Below are 22,566 nucleotides of genomic sequence, written 5' to 3' on the forward strand. Positions count from 1 at the left end.
GTTTGGGTTTAATCCAGCTTTAATTTAGTCTCTTTCAGAATTACCTGCATAGGAGTATTTTCCAATCCTTCTCCTCCTGTTCTGAAATCAGAACACTGGGTGCTTCTCATGGGATCCCTGTGCGCCTGAGATTCCAGTGGTTGAAAAATCTGATATAGACACAAAGGATTCCCATTCCCACTGCTACCGGTGCACTCTGTGCAAAGCTTCGTTTCTCCCACATGTGCACACATGTGCCCCAGCGTGTTTTTGCTTCTTTGCAAAGAAGAAGAATATTCCAGCGCACGACAGGTTTCGGCGATTTTTTTTTTTTTTGCTTTCGTGCATATGCAGAAGCAAGACATTGCCAAAATCTCTCACATGCGTGCGCGTCCCCTCAAAAGATTATGCTTCCTGTGCATGTGCAGAAGCAGAAACATGCTGGACACATGTGTGCGCATGAAGGAGAAGTAAAGCTGCGTGCACAGTGCAACTTTTACTACTGGTGCACTGTCCTTATCCGTATTGGTAGCAACCCAATTCTGTCCTTGACATACAATCATAATGGACCCTGCAACATCGTAAATCCTGACAGTCCTAAAATGGGTTGGTTGGTTAGTTGGTTGGCTGGCTGGCTGGCTGGTGATTGATTGATTGATTGATTGATTGATTGATTGATTGATTGATTGATTGGATTTCTATGCCGCCCCTCCCTTTGCTTTTTTGTCGAACAAGTATAGGATTGTAGTTTGTATAAGCATAACATAAGTAGAAAGTAATGCTAAAAGAAAAAAATAAGACAGGGATGGTGTTGTGGTTGGCTCTGGCCCAGCTCCTGCCCCAGGGAATGTGGAGATAGAGGCAGGGGAAACGTCAACATGTCCTAGGCCTGTTTTGTTGCCGGTAGAGTCAGGGAATGCAGTTTCCTCGGATGAAGAAGAAGGTGGGGGTGATTTGGAAGAGGGGGGCTTGGCACACAGCCCAGGAAGCCAATCACCATTATCTTTGGTCGATTTGGATGACAAAGTGTTAGACCCAAGCAGGCACAAATTTATGCATCGAAGAGACCAATTGAGGAAAAATTACAGGAGATAAGAGAGGCCACCTGTGTTTGGGTGGGGCTCCAGTAATTAGAGCTGCTGCTATAAATATCAGCGTGCTAGTTTGGCCGTTGTGGAAGATTATCTGATTGCAGTTCTTCAGGATCGTGCCTCGCTGTGTCTGAACTTTGTTTGTGGATTTTTCACACCTTTGACACCAAAGCAGAGTAAAGTGTGTGTGTGTTTCACTTCGTGGGAAGAAGGAGGGCTGTGACGTTTCTTCACAGCTACTAGCTATGTACTTAAGGATTGATTAAGGGACTTGTACAGCCGACAAGGTTGTTTTGGGGAAGAGTGCTCTTTGCAATACTTCAAACGTGTGTGTGTCTGAAATTTGTACCCGTGAATTTTCGGGAGGCTTCTACCAGAGAGCCCAGCAGAACAGATGGTAGGCACAGTGGTGGGCTTATGCACGCCACTTACAGACATGTTAGAAATGAGAAGGGGTCGACTGTAGACAATCTAAGGTTAAAGTTTTTGGGGTTTGGGGAAGAAACCACAGAGTCAGGTAGCGCATTCCACGTGTCGATCACTCTATTGCTGAAGTCGTATTTTCTGCAATCTAGTTTGGAATGGTTTGTTTGTTTGTTTGTTTAATTTATTTATGTGTCAAACAAGTATAGGATTGTAGTTTGTATAAGCATAACATAAGTAGAAAATAATAATCATAGAAGAAAATAGGACAGGGATGGTAGGCACAGTGGTGCGCTTATGCACGCCCCTTACAGATCTCTTAGAAAAGGGGGGAGGTCGACTGTAGACAATCTAAGGTTGAAGATTTTGGGGTTTGGAGAAGAAACCACAGAGTCAGGTAGGGCATTCCAGGCATTGGTCACTCTATTGCTATGTTATTGTTATGTAACCCAACGGCCCCCAATCTTTTCAGTACCAGTAAGTGGTTCCATAGACATAGGTTTTTCCAAGGATTGGAGGGGCATGATTTAGTTCCTCAAAGTTAGTTAGTTAGTTAGTTAGTTAGTTAGTTAGTTAGTTAGTTAGTTAGAGTTAGTTAGTTAGTTAGTTAGTTACTTAGTTAGTTACTTAGTTAATTTTCTGACACATGAATCCCAGTGACTGGTTAGGTCCCACAGATTCAGCCTTCTCCGGGTCATGAAGTGATAGAGGTGCACACCAAGGTCTGCACAAAACCATGCAAAACGCCACTGCGTTTTGCACCAACTGGAGCTTCCGCATGCTCTTCAAGGGCAGCCCCATGTATAGCGCGTCGCAGTAGTCAAGACGGGAAGTGAAATTTTATGTTCTCGTTTGAGGTGGATGGACACCTCACCTCAACCCATGGAACGTCCCTCCTGGCAACACTCCTTCTCTTCCTCTGTGAGAATAAACTCAGCTGAGGACCCTTTCAACGACCACCTGGCAATCCACCTGGCGTCTCTTCATTCCTCCACCCCCAAAATCTAACTTTTCCATGTCTTCCTTCCCATCCTTCCTCTCGGCCAGCTTTCGGTGTGAGGTGAACGCTCGAGCCATTCCATTCCTAACGTTGCTCACCCACACCCGCCATGACATCGTCAGAAGCATCAAGCATTGGTGGAGGAGGGGAAAGGGGGCAGGTTCCTCTTACCACCACTACTGGTGTGCTGTGCACACAGCTTTGGGTGTCCTGCAGGTGCGCGCATGAGTCCAAGTGAGATTTTGCTTCTGCCCATGCGCAGGAAACAAAATCTAGTCAGGGGATATGTGTGCACGAGAGAGATTTCGGTGGTATTCTGTGCATGTGTAGAAGCAAAAAAAACCCACCAAAATCTCATGCACATGCATGTTCCCTCTTGATATTTTGCTTTCTGCGCATGCAGAGAAGCAAAATCTCCCTGGGACGCGCCGCCCACCCGCAGGACACACGAATCTGGACACGCAACTCAATTGCGGCATCCTCAAAAGTACCGGTAGGAACCCGAGGCTGCTCCTTGTCCCTCCTCCCCACTTCCATGTTCATATCCTTGACATGATCTAGCGTGGGGTGGCCCCGTTGCCCGCTTTCAGCTGGTTAAACCCTGCACCTTCCTTGTGTTTTGACAGGCTTTGTGAGTTTTGACAATCCCGCTAGCGCCCAAGCGGCCATCCAAGCTATGAATGGCTTCCAGATTGGGATGAAGAGGCTGAAGGTCCAGCTGAAAAGGCCAAAGGATGCTAACCGTCCTTATTGAAGCACGGTGGGAGACACTGGATAAGCAAGGTCTAGCACAGGTAACTGCTGGGGTGGGCGGGTGGCAAGGAACATCACTTTGTTGTCCCATAGCGTCTCCTGTGTTGTGGACACCAATGACCTTTAACCTCTTAAGATTCTACCTTTTCCTTCTAGAACCATTTCTGGAGCACCTCAAGGACTTGACTCTACGGGGTTGAGGCATGGCAGTGGGTTGATAGTGAGAGAGATACAAGGTTGACCTGTTGTTGGTTTTTTTTAAAAAAAAAATTGTTTTTTGTTGTTGTTCGTTTATTACATTTCTTATGCTGCCCATCTCCCCCTACAAGAACATTCTGGGCAGCTTCTAAATGATAGAAAACAGGGGGAAGTTAAACAGAGTCTTCAGAGAGGGGTGGCATATAAATTTAATAATAATAATAATAATAATAATAATAATAATAATAATAATAATAATAATAAATTGAGTCAATTGTCAAGGTTCCAGGTAGCGTCCAAACTAAATCCGAGTCCGAGTCAAAGTTTCCAATTTATTTCCAGAGCCATCCTGGCACCCAAACTGGGAAACCTGGATCTGAGCTTCCCACCCAGTTCAAAGTTCACATGCCTTGTCCCCCCACCCACAAACCTGTCATGTTACCCACTCAGATTGTGCCAGCGTGGCCAGTCCTCCTTCCGCTTCCATCCAGGTGGGTGGGCACAGGATGGCCTTGAACCCCTCAAAAGAATTGCTTTGTGGCTGCATCTGTTCAGCCCTCCTGAAAATCTCCCCTCCCAAGTTCCCATAACCATCAGGCCTTCTCTAGATAGATGTGACAAGCCATTAATGTATCACCAACTTCTGGACCGGCTTGACACCAATATTGGTGTCAATGGTTAGGCCAGGGGTAGGCCAAGTTGGCTCTTTTATGACATATGGACTTCAACTCCCAGAATTCCTAAGCTAGCATGATTACCTCCGGAACCGCCTGCGAATCCCAGCGGCTGATAAGGTCCCACATAGTTGGCCTTCTCCGGGTCCCGTCGACTAAACAATGTCGTTTGGCGGGCCCCAGGGGAAGAGCCTTCTCTGTGGCGGCTCCGGCCCTCTGGAACCCACTCCCCCCGGAGATTAGAATTGCCCCCACCTTCCCTGTCTTTTGTAAACTACTCAAGACTCACTTATACCGCCAGGCATGGGGGAGTTGAGATATTCCTCCCCCCCTAGGCCATTACAAGTTATGCATGGTATGTTTGTGTGTATGTTTGGTTTTATAATAAGGGTTTTTTAGTGTTTTATTATTGGATTGTTACATGCTGTTTTTATTATTGCTGTTAGCCGCCCCGAGTCTACGGAGAGGGGTGGCATACAAATCCAATAAATTATTATTATTATTATTATTATTATTATTATTATTATTATTATTATTATTATTATTAATTCTGGGAGTTGAAGTCCACAAGTCATAGAAGAGCCAACTTTGCCTACCTCCGGTTGGGCTAATACCAGGCCTACACAAGCCAAGAGATGGATGGGATAATCTGTCGACTCATCCACCTCCAGTGGTGAGGTCTTCTTATCTAGACGTGACTGTCACATACTGTAACAATCGAGAACCAAAAACATGAATGTGTGTGGCATTGAAAACATTGCAATTATATAGGATGGGATAGCGCCAGGGCAGGTGGGTAGGCCCATCCAATGGTCAGAACTACCTATTCGTCCGAAATGGTCTGAATCGCAACAGCCCAACTCTGTTCTTACGTAGGCAGGGGTTGCCGCTACTATTGCTACTGGTGTGCTGCGCATGCAGTTTTGTGTCTCTGGCATGTGCGCACGTCTCAGCGATATTTTGCTCCTGCTCAGGCGCAGGAAACAAAAGTGAGTGGATGCACACGTGAGAGAGATATTTTGGCATTTTTTTTTGCTTCTGTGCATGCGCAGAATCAAAAAAATATTTGCAATCTCTCTCACACGCGCGTCCCCTCGTGAGATTTTATGCACGCACAGAAGCAAAATATCACTGGGACACTTGCACGCACATGCCAGAGACCTAAAGCACCAGTTTTACTAACAGTACGCCATCCCCTACCATTCCGGTAGGAACCCGTTACTGTTCTTATCCCATCAGCCCCGTCAAGTGGTGAATGCCTCCCTTAGGGCCCCAGGCCAACCGGTAAAGCCAGGTTCTCAGACCCCTCCAGAAGGCCAAACCAGAGAGGTCAGTTTTCACCTTCAAAGGTAGAGATGGAGCCACTGCAGAAAAGGCCCTTTAGCTTGATCTCATCGACTCTGGTTCCTTACCTGATGGAACCTATACCAGGTGTCTTACGCTGGCACATGTGGGAAGGGAATGTCCCATTGGCTCTTCAGATACCCTGATCCAGGCAGTGGCTCCTATTCATCCCTGCTACCGGTGTGATGTGTGTGAGAGAGATTCCCGGCAAGATTTTGCTTCTGAGCATGCACAGGAGCAAAATCTCGCAAGAGGACATGCATGCAAGAGAGAGATTTCGGTGATTTTTTTTTATTCCATGCATGCACTGAAGCAAAATCTCACAGGAAACGTGTTCCCAGAGCTGTGCGTGCATCGTGGTTTTCGCTACCAGACCCTTCTAGAAGGCCAAATGCATGCACATCTCCAGTTCCACTACCGGAGCCCCGATCCCAGCTGTACCAGCTGCAACCCATCACTGGTGTCAGGGCTGGTGGTTTATTAGACTGTCCCTTATATACTGACAAAGGTGTGGCCAAGTGTCCCATAAAGCTACTATCTCAGCTGAGATAGTAGCTGAGGTTTATCTCAGCTGAGGCGTGGCAATCTGCTCTGTAGCAAAGGGCTCCACTTACTTTTCCCTACCGGTTCGGTATTCTGAGCCCAGACTGGGCGCGTGGGCACCCGACATCTGTGTGCGTGCACACCCACACCTATGTGAGATTTCACTTCTGCGCATATGGCCAAAGCGATATCTTGCACGAAGATGCTCGCGTGGGTGAAAATTTAGCAATTTTTGCCCCTTTTTTGCTTCTGCGCATGTGTTCTCGTGCGAGGTTTCACTTTGGGGATATGCGCAAAAGTGTAATTGTTGGCTTGTCTCGGTTAGCTATGCTATGAATCCTTCGACAATACCGAGCAGAGAATTTTAACAGAGCGTGGATGTGTGATAAAGCCAAGACACAGACTTAGTTAAATAAGTATTATTTACATATAAACAAAATATAAACAATCCAAAATATGCACGTAGCAAATACAGAACAATACAGAATATAGATAACAAGCCCAAAGCTAAAATATAATATAGATAAAGCACGAAGCTTATACAAGCACAGAACTTAGACACGACTCCCCCGTCTCAGGCAAAAGTAAAGTAACAAGGAAGTGACTGGGCAGAATCATGAGCTTTTATAGCTTCAATGACGACATAGCCTTGAACATTAACTCTTCAAGTAAATGTTAACTCTTTGAGTGCACATTAACCCTTTAAGTACAAGTTTGGTACAGTTTACAATATGCAGTTTATAATGTCAATCCCTAACACACATGTGCCCTGTATAATGCAGAGGTGCACACACAGCCCGGACGGCCTCCAGAACCTATCAAAACCCGCTACTGGATCGCTGATCCCATCCAAACATGTGGGGCCCATCACTGCTGCTCGCCTTGCCAATCAGCCGAGTTAAACCAAAGGGAATGTAGGACAGGGAACGGCAGGGGTGAGGGGGCTGGGCCAGCCAAACATGGGATTTACCAGTTCTCCAAACTGGTCAAAATGGCCCTTACCAGTTCACCCAAACCAGCTGAATACCACCTCTGTTTGTGTGGTTACACAACCAAGAAGACAGCAGGTAACAAACGTAGATAAAATGCAAAAAAAAAAAAAGCTACAATATTGTGGCTTGCCTAGTATATGTCCGAAGCATGTTTAGAAAGAAACTTGTTTTTAGCAAACTCGGTTGCTCCTGTTTGTGGTTTCCTGTCATCTTTCTCCTAAGCTACAGACCGTTACATATTATTACAACGCATTGATCTTCTTTAATTCGGCCATTTCAACACGAGAGCTTTGATCACCAGTGCTCATTTCCATTGCTGTTGGTTAGAAAGAGGGGAGAGGTACAGTGCAGGCCCTTGGGGTATATCCCCTGCACAATTGCTCAAGACACAGATGGGAACTGGAGTCCCACTCATTGCCGTGGGGTGGGTACAATTGGTGGTTCATGAATCTAGGTGCTAGTAAAGCACTCCTGTGGACTTGTAATAGTTATGGAAGTAAATTAATTATGCAGAGAATGGAATGGAATGGAATGATTGAATGTAGAATAGAATAGAAGACTATTCTAGACTTTGCCATGTTTCAGTTCCAGCGTGCATGCACATGCTGGTCAGCCGATTTTTGGCCTTGGGAAAAGACGTTTCATCCTCCAGACAATTCAGGGAAGCTTTCCTGAAGCCCCAGAGGCAAAACAAATCCAACAGACAAACCAGAAGTTCAGAAAAATGGACTTCCAGTTTGCCGTTGTGCTGTTTTTTGCACTTTAGAGGGTTCAGGGAAGCTTCCTGTAGCCCCGGAGTGCAAAAAAAAACAGCACAATGGGCAAACCAGAAGCGCATTTTCCTGAATTTCTGGTTTGCATGTTTGGGCATCTTTTTCACCAACCAGGCTTCAGAAAGGCCTATGCACATGTGTGGTGAGAAGCATGAGGGGGTTTGCACATGCATGGGGAGGAGGGAAGGGTTGTGGGCACACCTACCCACACCCCTTTTGGTGCATGAACCAAAAAAGGTTCGCCATCACTGTCCTAGATAGACCTTAAGTATTCCTCTGACCTTGACATATAATTGTGCAATTTCTAGACAAAACCCCTAGAATTTAAAAATCTCCTTTTCTGGTACAAAGCCTCTAAAAGTGTTTTACTCAGAAAAGTGCATTGGCAAATGCATTTGAGCCTAAACAAGTGCAAAGTTATGCATATCGGGGCAAAGAACCCCAATTATACCTAACAACTGATGGGGATCAAGCTTTCTGAGACAACCCAAGAAAGGGATCTCTGCAAAACATGAAATTAGTGGGGATGGGAAAGATCTGGAAACAGAAAGTCCTCCCCGCTTGGGTTCTCCAATCACCATGATACAAATGTTGTTCACCATGCCCACTTTTTCTCAGACTCTCCCTTATATACTGACAAGGTGTGGCCAAGTGTCCCATAGAGCTACTAACACCCAAAACCCCTTTTTTTCAGTTACTCGTGTCTAGACACCGTCCTCCTAACTCTGGCATCTAATGGGGGGGCTCATTCTCTGATTCCCCATCCTCCTCCTCTGATTCACTCAATACCATATCTGTGGGTGCTACCATTTCTGGTGGGTCCCCAGCAGTGATGGGATGCTGCCCCCACCGGAGGGGGGTAGTAAATTTATGCATTATTTATTGAATACTTAATAGTTTTTTATTGTCCTTCCTTTTCTACTACCTTAGCATGATCCTTACTTACTTTTAAAACAGGAAGTAATTATGTAGTATGTTTTTATCCACACACAATCATTTTAATCATTATCTAGAACTCAACTTTCACAACAATGAAAGGACATTGAGCTACTTGCCTAATCTGTTACCATACTGAACCTTGTGGATTCAATACAAAACCTTAAAATGTTCCTGTGCTCCTCAACAAATAAGGCTATCTATCATTTGTCCTTTCTGTGTCTATTCAAATAATGTGACATAATCAACTGAAAAAAGAGTCCAAGCATCTATTTGAAAACTTATCTTGGTCGGTAAGCCACTCCCACCCAGTCACATGACCTTTATGCCACCCCCCCAAGTCACGTGATTGTCAGGCCACTCCTACCCGGTCACATGACCATCAAGCCACACCCACACAATGGGCCATGTCCACAGTGTGGTAGTAACTTTTATTTCAGCCCTTCACTGGTCCCCAGTCTCTAACTTGCCCTCTTACTCTCAGGGTGCCAAAAATATGGGCCTAGGATGCCAATACGCACCCATCTCCTGGTCCTTGAAATTTGTAACCAATTGAATCGGATGTGGACCACTCACAACACTCTCTTTGCTCCGAAGTAAAAATGAGGGAACTCAAGGTGTTTGCACCATGATTTTCCTTTGGGAAATGAGTTGAACATTGTGTGAAGTGTACATGGAAGGAAGGGGAGGAAAGAATGAGAGGGGGGCAAAGCTATAGGAATAATAGGAACCGTAACTGCCATGTTGACAAGCACTCCGTCAAGCTAAGCACCTTAAATAATCCCATTAGCATCCTTTAATATGCCTCAATGCCATGTTTGAATGCAGATGTCTTTCTTCCTCGTCGTTCTCAGTGGTTAGAATAATTGCCTATTTGATTGATTCGTGCATTAGACAAATTCATTTATTTTGACTCTGTAAAGCCTGGGCTAATTTAAGAGGACACAAAATTATGCAACGACTCCACAGATATAGAATAGGACAAACCCTGGCTGAATGTTGGTAACTGTGAAAGGGATCTTGGGAGTCCTAGGGTCTCCAACCTTGGCAACTTTCAGACTTGCGGACTTCGATTCCAGGAGTTCCCCAGCCACCCGGCTGAGGAACTCTGGGAGTTGAAGTCCACAAGTCTTAAAGGTGCCAAGGTTGGAGAGTCCCCTGTCCTAGAGGGCAATCACTTAAATAGAAACCAAGGTCAACTGTGTCCAGCAGCTGCCAAAAAAAGCCAACACGATCTTAGACTGCATTAACAGGGGGATAGAGTTAAAATCATGTGAAGATCTAATGCCATTTTACAAAACCTTAGTAACACCACACTCGGTATACTCAATTCTAGTTTTGGTCACAACTTAACTCGCTGCTAGTATGCTTCAAGATGGTGACCGCATGCATGGTGTCGGAAACTTGGTTTCTGCACATGCTTAGAAGAAAAAGAATAAACAATTTAAAATAAAAAATAAAAAAAAGAAAGAAAGCCAAAAACAAGATGGTGATCGACCACATGCACAGTTCTGGAAACTCACCTTCTGCACATGCCCAGAAGGAAAAATTCCCCCCCCCAAAAAATCCCAGCGGCCTTCTCCGGGTCCCGTAAACTAAACAATGTCGGTTGGCGGGCCCCAGGGGAAGAGCCTTCTCTGTGGCCGCCCCGACTCTCTGGAACCAACTCCCCCCTGAGATTAGAACTGCCCCTACTCTCCCTGCCTTCCGTAAACTCCTTAAAACCCACCTTTGCCATCAGGCATGGGGGAACTGAAACACCTCCCCCGGGCATGTTCAATTTATGCATGGTATGTTTGTGTGTGTGTTTGTTAGTAAATGGGGTTCTTTTTAAATCTTCTAAATATTTTAAATTTATTGGGATTTGTCATGTTTTGCTGTATCCTGCTGTGAGCCGCCCCGAGTCTGCGGAGAGGGGCAGCATACAAATCTAAATAATAAATAATAAATAAATAAAATAAATAAAAGAATTCTGGAGGAGAATCGACTTCCCCGGTAGAAAATGACCCTGCTTTAAATTTCTTTAAAAGTTTGCAATAAAAACCTAGGTTCAAATTCTTTGCCCCTCTCAAACATCCTAGCCAAAACAACATGGTCAGCAGGTCAATTAAAATCCCTGGGCAGCTGTTCCATAGAGAGTCAGCCTCTCAGCTCTAAACCTGGGTTATCTTGCGTTTGTTTGTTTTAAATGGCTTGGTTTATTTGTCTCAGTAAGATGAAGGTAAGGACGTCCCTGCGGATTTTATTCCATGAGTTGTTATCGGCTATACTGAGTGGTACTCATCTCATTTCAAAGCCATTGAGCTAGTGCTTTCTGGAGACATTTCCATGGGCATATGGCCAGCATGACATCAGAGAGGACTCTTACATTCTCTCCTGGGTAGTGTTGTAGCCCATCCGCGTCCCACTCAGCTGATCATAGATTCTGAGGATCGAGAGATGGGTGTAGGTTGGTATCCTAGGCCAGTGTAGTTGGCACCCGAGTCTGATAATGAGGATATCAGAGAGGCTACAAACCAACCATGGCCTGTTGCACCTGCAGAGGTGCCTGTGAGTAACTCAGGAGAAGAGGAAGAGCCTCTTCTCGATGCAAGAGTGCGCAGGAGTATTAGCAGACAGGAATGGCTGAACAGGAACAAGTCTATGTGTGAATAGCTCTCTAGAACAATTAGCTACGCCTTCTGGCTATATAAACATAGAAACATAGAAACATAGAAACATAGGGTTAGTCTTGTGATGAGTGAGTGCGGATGTCAACTGTATGTCAAATGTGAGTGATGGGTGATAGGAGTTGGATGTGGAACTAATTAGTTTATTAGAAGGAATTAGGAGGAACTTCTTATTTTCAGGCTGCCTGCCAACTCAACGTGAGTCAGTGAAAATGAGAGCTGTGAGATGAAAGGAAAAATCGCTATGAACTGGATATCTGTTCTCGGATTATAATTAGTTGGCACAGAAAAGGCAGTCCTTGCTTGTTGCTGCATTTTGAAAACCTCTCTGCTTTATAAAATATTATTATTATTATTATTATTATTATTATTATTATTATTATTATTATTATTTATTAGATTTGTATGCCGCCCCTCTCCGTAGACTTGGGCGGCTCACAACAATAACAAAAACAATGTAAGAACAAATCTAATAATTTTAAAAACGCTAAAAAACCCATTATTAAAATCAAACATACACACAAACATACCATGTATAAACTGTATAGGCCCAGGGGAGATGTCTCAGTTCCCCATGCCTGACAGCAGAGATGGGTCTTAAGAACTTTACGAAAGGCAAGGAGGGTGGGGGCAGTTCTAATCTCCGGGGGGAGCTGGTTCCAGAGGGTCGGGGCCGCCACAGAGAAGGCTCTTCTCCTGGGTCCCGCCAAACGACATTGTTTAGTCCAGTGTTTTTCAACCAGTGTGCCGGGGCACACTAGTGTGCCGCGAGACATGGTCAGGTGTGCCGCGAAGCTCAGAGAAAGCAAACAAGAGAGAGAGAAAGAAAGAGAGAGAAAGAGAAAGCAAACAAGAGAGAAAGCAAGCAAGAGAGAGAAAGAAAGAGAGAAAGAGAACAAGAGAGAAAGAAAGCAAGAGAGAGAGCAAGAGAGAGAAAGAAAGAAAGAAAGAAAGCAAGAGAGAGAGAGAGAAAGAGAGGGAGGGAGGGAAGGTGGGAGAGAGAAAGACATACAGGGAGGGAGGGAGGGAGAGAGAAAGAGAGCAAAAAAGAGGAAAGAAGGAAGAGAGAAAAAAGAGGAAGGGAGAGAAAGAGGGAGAGAGAAATAGAGCGAAAGGGAGGAAGAGAGAGAATTTTTTTGTCCAATATTTTTTTAGCCGCCCCCCCCCCCCCCCCCGCCCTCAATGTGCCCCATGGTTTTGTAAATGTAAAAAGTGTGCCGCGGCTCAAAAAAGGTTGACAATCACTGGTTTAGTCAATGGGACCCGGAGAAGGCCAACTCTGTGGGACCTAACCAGTCGCTGGGATTCGTGCGGCAGAAGGCGGTCCCGGAGGTATTCTGGTCCAATGCCATGAAGGGCTTTATAGGTCATAACCAACACTTTGAATTGTGACCAGAAATTGATCGGCAACCAATGCAGACTGCGGAGTGTTGGTGTAACATGGGCATACTTAGAGAAGACCAAGATTGCTCTCGCAGCTGCATTATTAGAATTATATGTTTAAAAACTGGTAAACTCCATGTGTATGGATCATCGTTGTAACAGAACAGGAAGTACCTATTTATCTGCTAACATTTGCCTGCTTTCAAACTGCTAGGAGGGCAGGAGTTGAGGCAAAGGACGGGAGCTCATTCTGTCACATAGCGTTGGGTCTCAAACCTGGGTTGTCAGCTTTCCAGCCGATAAGCACAGCGTCTTAATCGCTGAGCTGCCACGGTGCCCCATTTATCTCAGTGCGTTTTATTTATTTATTTTTATTTATTTATTGTTAGAGTTGAAAGGGACCCTGCAGGTCATCAAGTCCAACCCCCTGCCTGAGCAGGAATCCTAGAGCACCCCAGCCAAGTGGCAGTCCAATCTCCTCTTGAAAGTGTCCAGAGTTGGGGAGTTCACAACCTCCGCAGGCAGGTTGTTCCACTGATTGATCGCTCTGACCATCAGGAAGTTCTTCCTTACTTCTAGGTTGAATCTCTCCTTGGTCAGCTTCCAGCCGTTGTTCCTCGTCCGGCTCTCTGGTGCTCTGGAGAATAGAGTGACCCCCTCCTCTCTGTGGCAACCCCTCATATACCTATATACAGCTATCATGTCCCCTCTGGCCCTCCTTTTCTCTAGGCTATCCATGCCCAGTTCCATCAGTCTCTCTTCGTAAGTCTTGGTTTCAAGTCCCCTAATCATTTTGGTTGCTCTTTTCTGCACCTTCTCCAGAGTTTCAATGTCTCTTTTTAAGTGTGGTGACCAGAACTGGATGCAGTACTCCAGATGTGGTCTGACCAGGGTGTAGTAGAGTGGTATTAAGACTTCCCTGGTCTTGGAGTGTATTCCCCTGTTGATGCAGCTTAGGATAGTGTTGGCTTTTTTGGCTGCTGCTGCACATTGCTGGCTCATGTTTAGTTGATTATCCACCAAGACTCCGAGATCTCTTTCGCAGTTACTGCTGCTAAGTGGGTTTTTTCCCAGGCTGTATGTGTGTCTAGGTTTTTTTTTAATCTAGGTGAAGGTTTTGAATATTCAGAAATGGGAGCCGATTCCTCATCATGCAACAACAGGTTGCAGGGGGCGTGTAAAAATTCCACACAGCTGTTCTGCAGCATTTTTGAATATCCTCCCCTCGAAGCCCTAAAGTGGGTTGCTGTTTCCATTTTAAGTTTTTTACTGGCAATACTTAGGCGACTGGTGGTGATGTGGGGGGAAAATGGAATTGAAATGGAGGTGATAAATCTGAGGGTTTGAGGAGGAAAAGTGGATTCATAAGTGCTGTGATAATCTTGAAAAATGGTAAAGTTGGAGAAGAAGGGGGTGTTGTGTTGAAATAAAGGTGGGCTTTGCTTATAGAGTGGGTGGGCTGCCTGGTTTTTTTATTATTATTATTATTATTATTATTATTATTATTATTATTATTATTATTTATTGGATTTGTATGCCGCCCCTCTCCGCAGACTCAGGACGGCTAACAACAGTAACAAAACAGAATAATCCAATACTAAAAAACAGTTAAAACCCATTAATATAAAAACCAATCATACATACAGACATACCATGCATAAAATTTTAAAGGCCTAGGGGGAGAGTGTATCTCAATTCCCCCATGCCTAGCGGCAGAGGTGGGTTTTAAGCAGTTTACGAAAGGCAAGGAGGGTGGGGGCAATTCTAATCTCTGGGGTGAGTTGGTTCCAGAGGGCCGGGGCCGCCACAGAGAAGGCTCTTCCCCTGGGTCTCGCCAAACGACATTGTTTGGTTGACGGGACCCGGAGAAGCCCCACTCTGTGGGACCTAACTGGTCGCTGGGATTCATGCAGCAGAAGGCAGTTCCTGAGGTAATCTGGTCCGGTGCCATGAAGGGCTTTGTAGGTCATAACCAACACTTTGAATTGTGACCAGAAATTGATCGGCAACCAATGCAGACTGCGGAGTGTTGGTGTAACATGGGCATATTTGGGGAAGCCCATGACTGCTCTTGCAGCTGCATTCTGCACGATCTGAAGTTTCCGAACACTCTTCAAAGGTAGCCCCATGTAATGTTATATAACAATAACAATAGCCATTAGACTATTTACAGCTTTACAGCCCTCTCTAAGTGGTTTACTCTTGTCCCCAATAATCTGAGTCCTCATTTTACCTACCTTGGAAGGATGGACAGATGAGTCAACCTTGAGCCTGGCGAGATTCGAACTGCCAAATTGCAGGCAGCCAGCAGGCAGCAGAAGTAGACTGTAGTACTGCACTCTAACCACTTCACCACTGTGGCGGAAGGAAGGAAGGAAGGAAGGAAGGAAGGAAGGAAGGAAGGAAGGAAGGAAGGAAGGAAGGAAGGAAGGAAGGAAAAAAGGGTCAACCTTGGGCCAGCAGGCAGCAGCAGTAGCCAGCAATACTGCAGTCTAACCACTGCGCCACCGTGGTTATTAGGACTGAAGTTTGTCTTTCCGTCTGATTGATGGAAAGTTAACAGAATAGCAGAGTTGAAAGGGACCTTAGAGGTCTTCTACTCCAACCCCCTGCACACACAGGAAACCCTACACCACTTCAGACAAATGGTTGGCCAATCTCTTCTCAAAAACTTCCCATGTTGGAGGCACTGTTCTCCAGTGGTTCTCCTCCTACCTCTCCGGTCGGTCGCAGTTGGTGTTAGTGGGAGGTCAGAGGTCAACCCCGAGGTCTCTCCCTTGTGGGGTGCCTCAGGGGTCGGTCCTCTCCCCCCTGCTATTTAATATCTACATGAAACCGCTGGGTGAGATCATCCAAGGGCATGGGGTGAGGTATCACCAGTACGCTGATGATACCCAGCTTTACATCTCCACCCCATGTCCAGTCAACGAAACAGAGGAAGTGATGTGCTGGTGCCTGGAGGCTGTTGGGGCCTGGATGGGTGTCAACAGACTCAAGCTCAACCCTGATAAGACGGAGTGGCTGTGGGTTCTGCCTCCCAAGGACAATCCCATCTGTCTGTCCATCACCCTGGGGGGGAATTATTGACCCCCTCGGAGAGGGTCCGCAACTTGGGCATCCTCCTCGATCCACATCTCACATTAGAGAACCATCTTTCAGCTGTGGCGAGGGGGGCATTTGCCCAGGTTCGCCTGGTGCACCAGTTGCGGCCCTATCTGGACCGGGACTCACTGCTCACAGTCACTCATGCCCTCATCACCTCGAGGTTCGACTACTGTAATGCTCTCTACATGGGGCTACCTTTGAAAAGTGTTCGGAAACTTCAGATCATGCAGAATGCAGCTGCGAGAGCAGTCATGGGCTTACCTAGATATGCCCATGTTTCACCAACACTCCGCAGTCTGCATTGGTTGCTGATCAATTTCCGGTCACAATTCAAAGTGTTGGTTATGACCTTTAAAGCCCTTCATGGCATTGGACCAGAATATCTCTGAGACCACCTTCTGCCGCACGAATCCCAGCGACCGATTAGGTCCCACAGAGTCGGCCTTCTCCGGGTCCCATCAACTAAACAATGTCAGTTGGCGGGCCCCAGGGGAAGAGGCTTCTCTGTGGCGGCCCCGACTCTCTGGAACCAACTCCCCCCAGAGATTAGAACTGCCCCTACTCTCCTTGCCTTTCGTAAGCTCCTTAAAACCCACCTTTGTCGTCAGGCATGGGGGAACTGAGACATCTCCCCCGGGCATATACAATTTATGCATGGCATGTTTATATGTATGTTTGCTTAGTAAATGGGTTTTTTAAAATATTTTAAATTATAATTTAGATTTGTCATGAATTGTTTTATTTTGTTGTGAGCCACCCCGAGTCTGCGGAGAGGGGTGGCATACAAATCTAAATAATAAATAAATAATAAATAAATCCTCAACTTCTGGAGGCAAGTTGTTCCACTGATTAATTGTTCTAACTCTCAGGAAATTTCTCTTGAGTTCTAGGTTGCTTCTCTCCTTGATTAGTTCCCATCCATTGTTCCTTATCCTGCCTTCAGAGGCTTTGGAGAATAGGTTGACGTGTTCTCTTGGGGGCATCCCCTTAGTGGTCACTGCTGCTCTGTAGAAACTGAAAAGTGACCACAATGGAAGCCAAAACTACAGGGGGGCACTTTGTAAACTAGCATCCATGATGGGAAAGATATGGACAGATGACAGAATATGGATTATTCAGGAGAATATTGGTAGCTCTAAACTGTGGGTGTCCTTGATGCTCACGGAACTTGGTGGTTTCCTTCGGATGTTTCATGACCCAACTATAGCGGGATCACAATCTCATGGGAGATTGTGATCCCGCTGTATAGAGCGCTGGTGAGACCACATTTGGAATAATACTGTGTCCAGTTCTGGAGACCTGACCTACAAAAAGATATTGAGAAAATTGAACGGGTCCAAAGACGGGCTACAAGAATGGTGGAAGGTCTTAAGCATAAAACGTATCAGGAAAGACTTCATGAACTCCATCTGTATAGTCTGGAGGACAGAAGGAAAAGAGGGAACATGATAGAAACATTTAAATATGTTAAAGGGTTAAATAAGGTTCAGGAGAGAAGTGTTTTTAAAAGGAAAGTGAACACAAGAACAAGGGGACACAATCTGAGATTAGTTGGGGGAAAGATCAGAAGCCACATGAGAAAATATTATTTTACTGAAAGAGTTGTAGATGCTTGGAACAAACTTCCAGCAGACGTGGTTGGTAAATCCACAATCACTGAATTTAAACATGCCCGGGATAAACATATATCCATCCTAAGATAAAATACAGAAAATAGTATAAGGGCAGACTAGATGGACCATGAGGTCTTTTTCTGCTGTCAGTCTTCTATGTTTCTATGTTTCTAACGAGATAGCGGAGAGGGGCGGCATACAAATCGAATAAATAATAATAATAATAATAATAATAATAATAATAATAATAATAATAATAGCATCATCAGTGCTAGAAGAGAGTGCGGTTTGCAGAGAGGAGGAAGAAGGGGAGAAGGAAGAGGAAGACTGTGGGATCCTTGCTGCTCTCTGAGCTTGGTTGTTTTGATACAGATGTTTCAGGACCCAACTAGGTAGCCCCTCAGTGCTGGAAATGAATGGGCTGTGTGGGAGGGCAGGAGGGAGGGAGGAGGAAGAGGAGGAGGAGGAGGAAGGGGAGACTGTGGGGTCCTTACTGAGGATGGTTGACTTTATTTCAGACATTTTATGACCAAACTAGGGAACATCATCAATGCTAGAAATGAATGAGGTTTACAGGGAAGGAGGAGGTGGAGGAGGAGGAGGAAGAGGAGAACTGTGAGGTCTTTGGTGCTCTCTGAGCTTGGTTGCTTTGTTACAGATGTTTCAGGATCCAATTAAGTAGCCCCATCAGTGCTGGAAATGAATGTGGTGTGTGGGAGGGAGGGAGGGAGAAGGAAGAGGAGAATTGTGAGGTCCTTGATGTCCTTTGAGCTTGGTTGTTTTGCTACAGACATTTCATGACTCAACTAGGTAGCATCGTCAGTGTTAGAAGGGAGGGAGTTTTCAGGAGGGAGGAAGAGGAGAAGGAGGACAGTTGAGTTCTTTGTGTTCTCTGACCTGGGTGGTCAAAGTAATAAATGGATGCCTTTGAACCGTTGGAGAAAATAGTTTGGACCTTGGACCCTCAGAATGAATTATTCATAGAAGATGAAGTAAACCCGCTTAGCTCACTAGAAGGACCAGCTAATGAAGCTATTAAATATTGGGGACATAAATTGCAAGGGGAAGAACCAGGTGAAGGTACTATGATCTGGGTGGGTGAAATAAAAGGCATTTGAAAAAGGGCCGATAGAAGAAAGAACTGGGCATGGCTAGTTTAATGAAAAGAAGGACCAGGAGAGACATGATAGCAATGTTCCAATATCTAAGCGGTTGCCACAAAGAAGAGGAAGTCAACCTATTCTCATTTTTCACGCTTATTGAGTGTGGCAGCAACATCCTGGTTATGTGATCAAAATTCAGATGGTTGCAGAGCCCCGTTTTGTGAAAGGAAAGTCAAGGGGAAGCCACATTCACTTAAGGACCATGTAACCTAACAACTATCTCGCTTAGTAACAGAAATATTAGACTTAACTGTGGTTAAGGACTACCTATATAAGCAGACAGCAGTTTACTGAGATAGTAACTGTTCTGTCTAAGCTAGAAGCCCACCAAATATTGGATCCGCACACAACCAGATTATCCAATTTTTCAGCATATACAGTGGTACCTCATGATACGAACCCCTCGTCTTATGAACAACCGAGATATGAACCTGGGGTTCAGAAATTTTTTGCCTCTTCTTACGAACTTTTTCCTTCTTATGAAGCCGCCGCCACTGAGAAGCCCCACCGCCCGGCTGTCGCTTTTTGAAACAGCCGGGGGGCTTCTCAGCGTCCTCCTGAACCCGAACGCCTAACCCAAATTTCCGGGTTCGGCATTCTGGAGGCCGCCGAGAAGCCCCCCGGCTGTTTCAAAAGGTGACAGCCTGGCGGCGGGGCTTCTCGGCGGCCTCCCGAACGCCAAACCCGAAAGTTCGGCAAAAGTTGGGGTTCGGGAGGCTGCTGAGAAGCCCCGCCGCCCGGCTGTCACCTTTTGAAACAGCCAGGGGGCTTCTCGGCGGCCTCCCGAATGCCAAACCCGGAAGTTCGGATTTGGCGTTCGGGTTCAGGAGGGCGCTGGGAAGCCCCGCGGCTGTTTCAAAAGGTGACAGCTGGGCAGCGGCAGATTTTTTTTTCATTGCATGGATTAATTGATTTTACATTGTTTCCTATGGGAAACAATGTTTCATCTTACGAACTTTTCGTCTTACGAACCTCCCCCGGGAACCAATTAGGTTCGTAAGATGAGGTATTACTGTACTGTTAAAAGCAAATCATAGCAGAAATAGTTAAAGGTGGTAAGAGATAAGTGTGAATGCTGGGCAGCATTCCATGACCAATTAGCGGCTGCTATCACAGTCTCAGGCCGGAAGCCAAAAAGTCATTAAAATGTTGTCTTAGATGCACTCTTTAATCACCACACTCACAGTCCTTTGGCAGCAATCCCAGAAAGGCAAATTGCAGCTTTCACATGCTTTATTTTAGTAGAAAGAGTTATTGATCACCATGTTCAAGTCATCTTTAATCAAACGTTGATGCTCAGAAAGAGCTCATCCTGAGACCTCCCCTTATATAATCACCAGGTGTGGTCAAGTGTTCTATAGAGCTATTCATACAGAGATCTCACCCTCCTCTAATATTCCTGGCTGCTAATACTCCTGCACACTTTTGCATCAAGAAGGGTTCCTCGTCATCTCCTGAGTCACTCAAGGGCACCTCTGAAGGTGCAACAGTCCCTGGTTGGCTTTGAGCCTCTGACTCCACATCCTCTCTGATCTACTCACTCTCAGACTTGTGTGCCAAAAACACTAGTCTAGGATACCAAAACACATAATAATAATAATAATAATAATAATAATAATAATAATAATAATAATAAATAATAATAATAATAATAACAACAACAACAATAAGTGTTGGAAGGAACCTTGGCGGTCTTCTAATCCAACCCCCTGCTTAGGCAGGAAACCCTACACTACTTAAGACAGATGGTTATCCAACATCTTCTTAAAAACTTCTAGTGTTGGAGCATTCCCAACTTCTGGAGGCAAGCTGTTCCACTAATCAACCGTTTTGACTGTCAGGAAATTTCTCCTTAGTTCTAAGTTACTTCTCTCCTTGTTTAGTTTCCACCCATTGCTTGTTGTTCTACCCTCAGGTGCTTTGGAGAATAGCTTGACTCCCTCTTCTTTGTGGCAACCCCTGAGATACTGGAAGACTGCTATCAGGTCTCCTCTCATCTTTCTTTTTATTAAACTTGCCATGCCCAGTTCCTGCAACCGTTCTTCATATGAATAGATAGAATTTTTTATTGGCCAAGTGTGATTGGACACACAAGGAATTTGTCTTGGTGCGGATGCTCTCAGTGTACATAAAAGAAAAAGATACATTTGTCAGGAATCATGTGGTACAACACTTAATGATTGTCATAGAGGTCAAATAAGCAATGAAGAAACAGTCATACAGTCCTAAGTGGGAGAAAAAGGATGCTAGGAATGATGAGAAGAAACTATATCTTCTTTGTGGCAACCCCTCAGATAATGGAAGGCTGCTATCATGTCTCCCCTGGTCCTTTTTTTTCATTAAACTAGCCATGCCCAGATCCTGCAACCGTTCTTCATATGTTTTAGCCTCCAGTCCCCTAATCATCTTGGTTGTTCTTCTCTGCACTTTTTCTAGAGTCTCAACATCCTTTTTGCATTGTGGTGACCAAAACTGAATGCCGTATTCCAAGTGTGGCCTTACCAAGGCCTTATAAAGTGGCATTAACCCTTCACGTGATCTTTATTCGATCCCTCTCTTAATGCAGCCTAGAACTAGAGTATGTTGGCTTTTTTGGCAGCTGCTGCACGCGGCTGGCTCCTATTTCAATGGTTGTCCACTAGGACTCCAAGATCCCTCTCACAGTTACTACTGTCCCCACTAAGAGCTTTGCAGGACCCCCAACCCGATTATCATCAAGGCTAGAGGCAACCCAATCCCATTTGTTTCCCTTCCTTGCTATGGCCAGGATCCGTTTTGCAGTCAGAATAATCCAATTTAAAGAAATGATTCATATTAGTGCGCACATCTGTCTGAGGCCCGAGCAAAACCCCGGTGTTAGTTTAATAAATGATGTTCATTAAACTCGGCTGAAAATATAATCTGGAGAGACTGATGGAGCGAACAGAGCAAAGAATAAGCTAACGGAGCCGAGCAATTATCTGCCATCATTTGTTCTGGTGCCAATGCAGAAATAAGCCTTGTTTGCTGAAATCTTAATTTCGTTTGGCTGAGGCCGAATCCATCAAAAAAAGCCGAGCAGGCAGACGATGCTCTCGTTTCTCAAAATCTGTCGGGAAAAAGAGGTGAATTTTTTTTTTAAAAGCTGTTTTTCTTGACCGGGCCTATCGTACAATTCAGAAGTTGAAAGATGATTAGGGGACTGGAGGCTCAAACATATGAAGAACAGTTGCAGGAACTGGGCATGGCTAGTTGAATGAAAAGAAGGACCAGGGGGGACATGATAGCAGTGTTGCAATATTTAAGGGGTGGCCACAAAGAAGAGGGAGTCAAGCTATTCTCCAAAGCACCTGAGGGTAGAACAAGAAGCAATGGGTGGAAACTAAACAAGGAGAGATTGGATAAATCTCCACAGTCTACATTGGTTGCCGATCAATTTCCGGTCACAATTCAAAGTGTTGGTTATGACCTTTAAAGTCCTTCATGGCACTGGACCAGAATATCTCCGAGACCGCCTGCTGCCGCACGAATCCCAGTGACCGATTAGGTCCCACAGAGTGGGACTTCTCCGGGTCCCGTCAACTAAACAATGTCGGTTGGCGGGCCCCAGGGGAAGAGCCTTCTCTGTGGCAGCCCCAGCCCTCTGGAACCAACTCCCCCCGGAGATTAGAACTGCCCCTACTCTCCTTGCCTTCCGTAAGCTCCTTAAGACCCACCTTTGTCGTCAGGCATGGGGGAACTGAGACATCTCCCCCGGGCATATACAATTTATGAATGGTATGTCTGTATGTATGTTTGTTTAGAAAATGGGTTTTTTAAAATATTTTTAAACAGTAATTTAGATTTGTTGTAAATTGTTTTCACTTTGTTGTGAGCCGCCCCGAGTCTGCGGAGAGGGGCGGCATACAAATCTAAATAATAAATAAATAAATAAATAAATAAATAAAT

The 22,566-nt window shown here is 45.2% G+C and overlaps 1 protein-coding gene across 1 annotated transcript in view; it reads left to right on the forward strand.

The window, feature by feature from the left end:
• Nucleotides 1-22,566, forward strand: part of CELF4 (CUGBP Elav-like family member 4) — a 794,292-nt gene that overhangs the window by 756,968 nt on the left and 14,758 nt on the right. The window contains exon 12 of the mRNA XM_070743645.1: nt 3,120-3,287. Coding sequence (XP_070599746.1) covers nt 3,120-3,247 — 128 coding nt within the window. The 3' untranslated portion in view covers nt 3,248-3,287. The remainder of the gene's footprint in view (nt 1-3,119; nt 3,288-22,566) is intronic.

The sequence above is a fragment of the Erythrolamprus reginae genome, chromosome 2 (genome assembly GCF_031021105.1).
Source record: "Erythrolamprus reginae isolate rEryReg1 chromosome 2, rEryReg1.hap1, whole genome shotgun sequence".
NCBI lineage: Eukaryota > Metazoa > Chordata > Lepidosauria > Squamata > Dipsadidae > Erythrolamprus > Erythrolamprus reginae.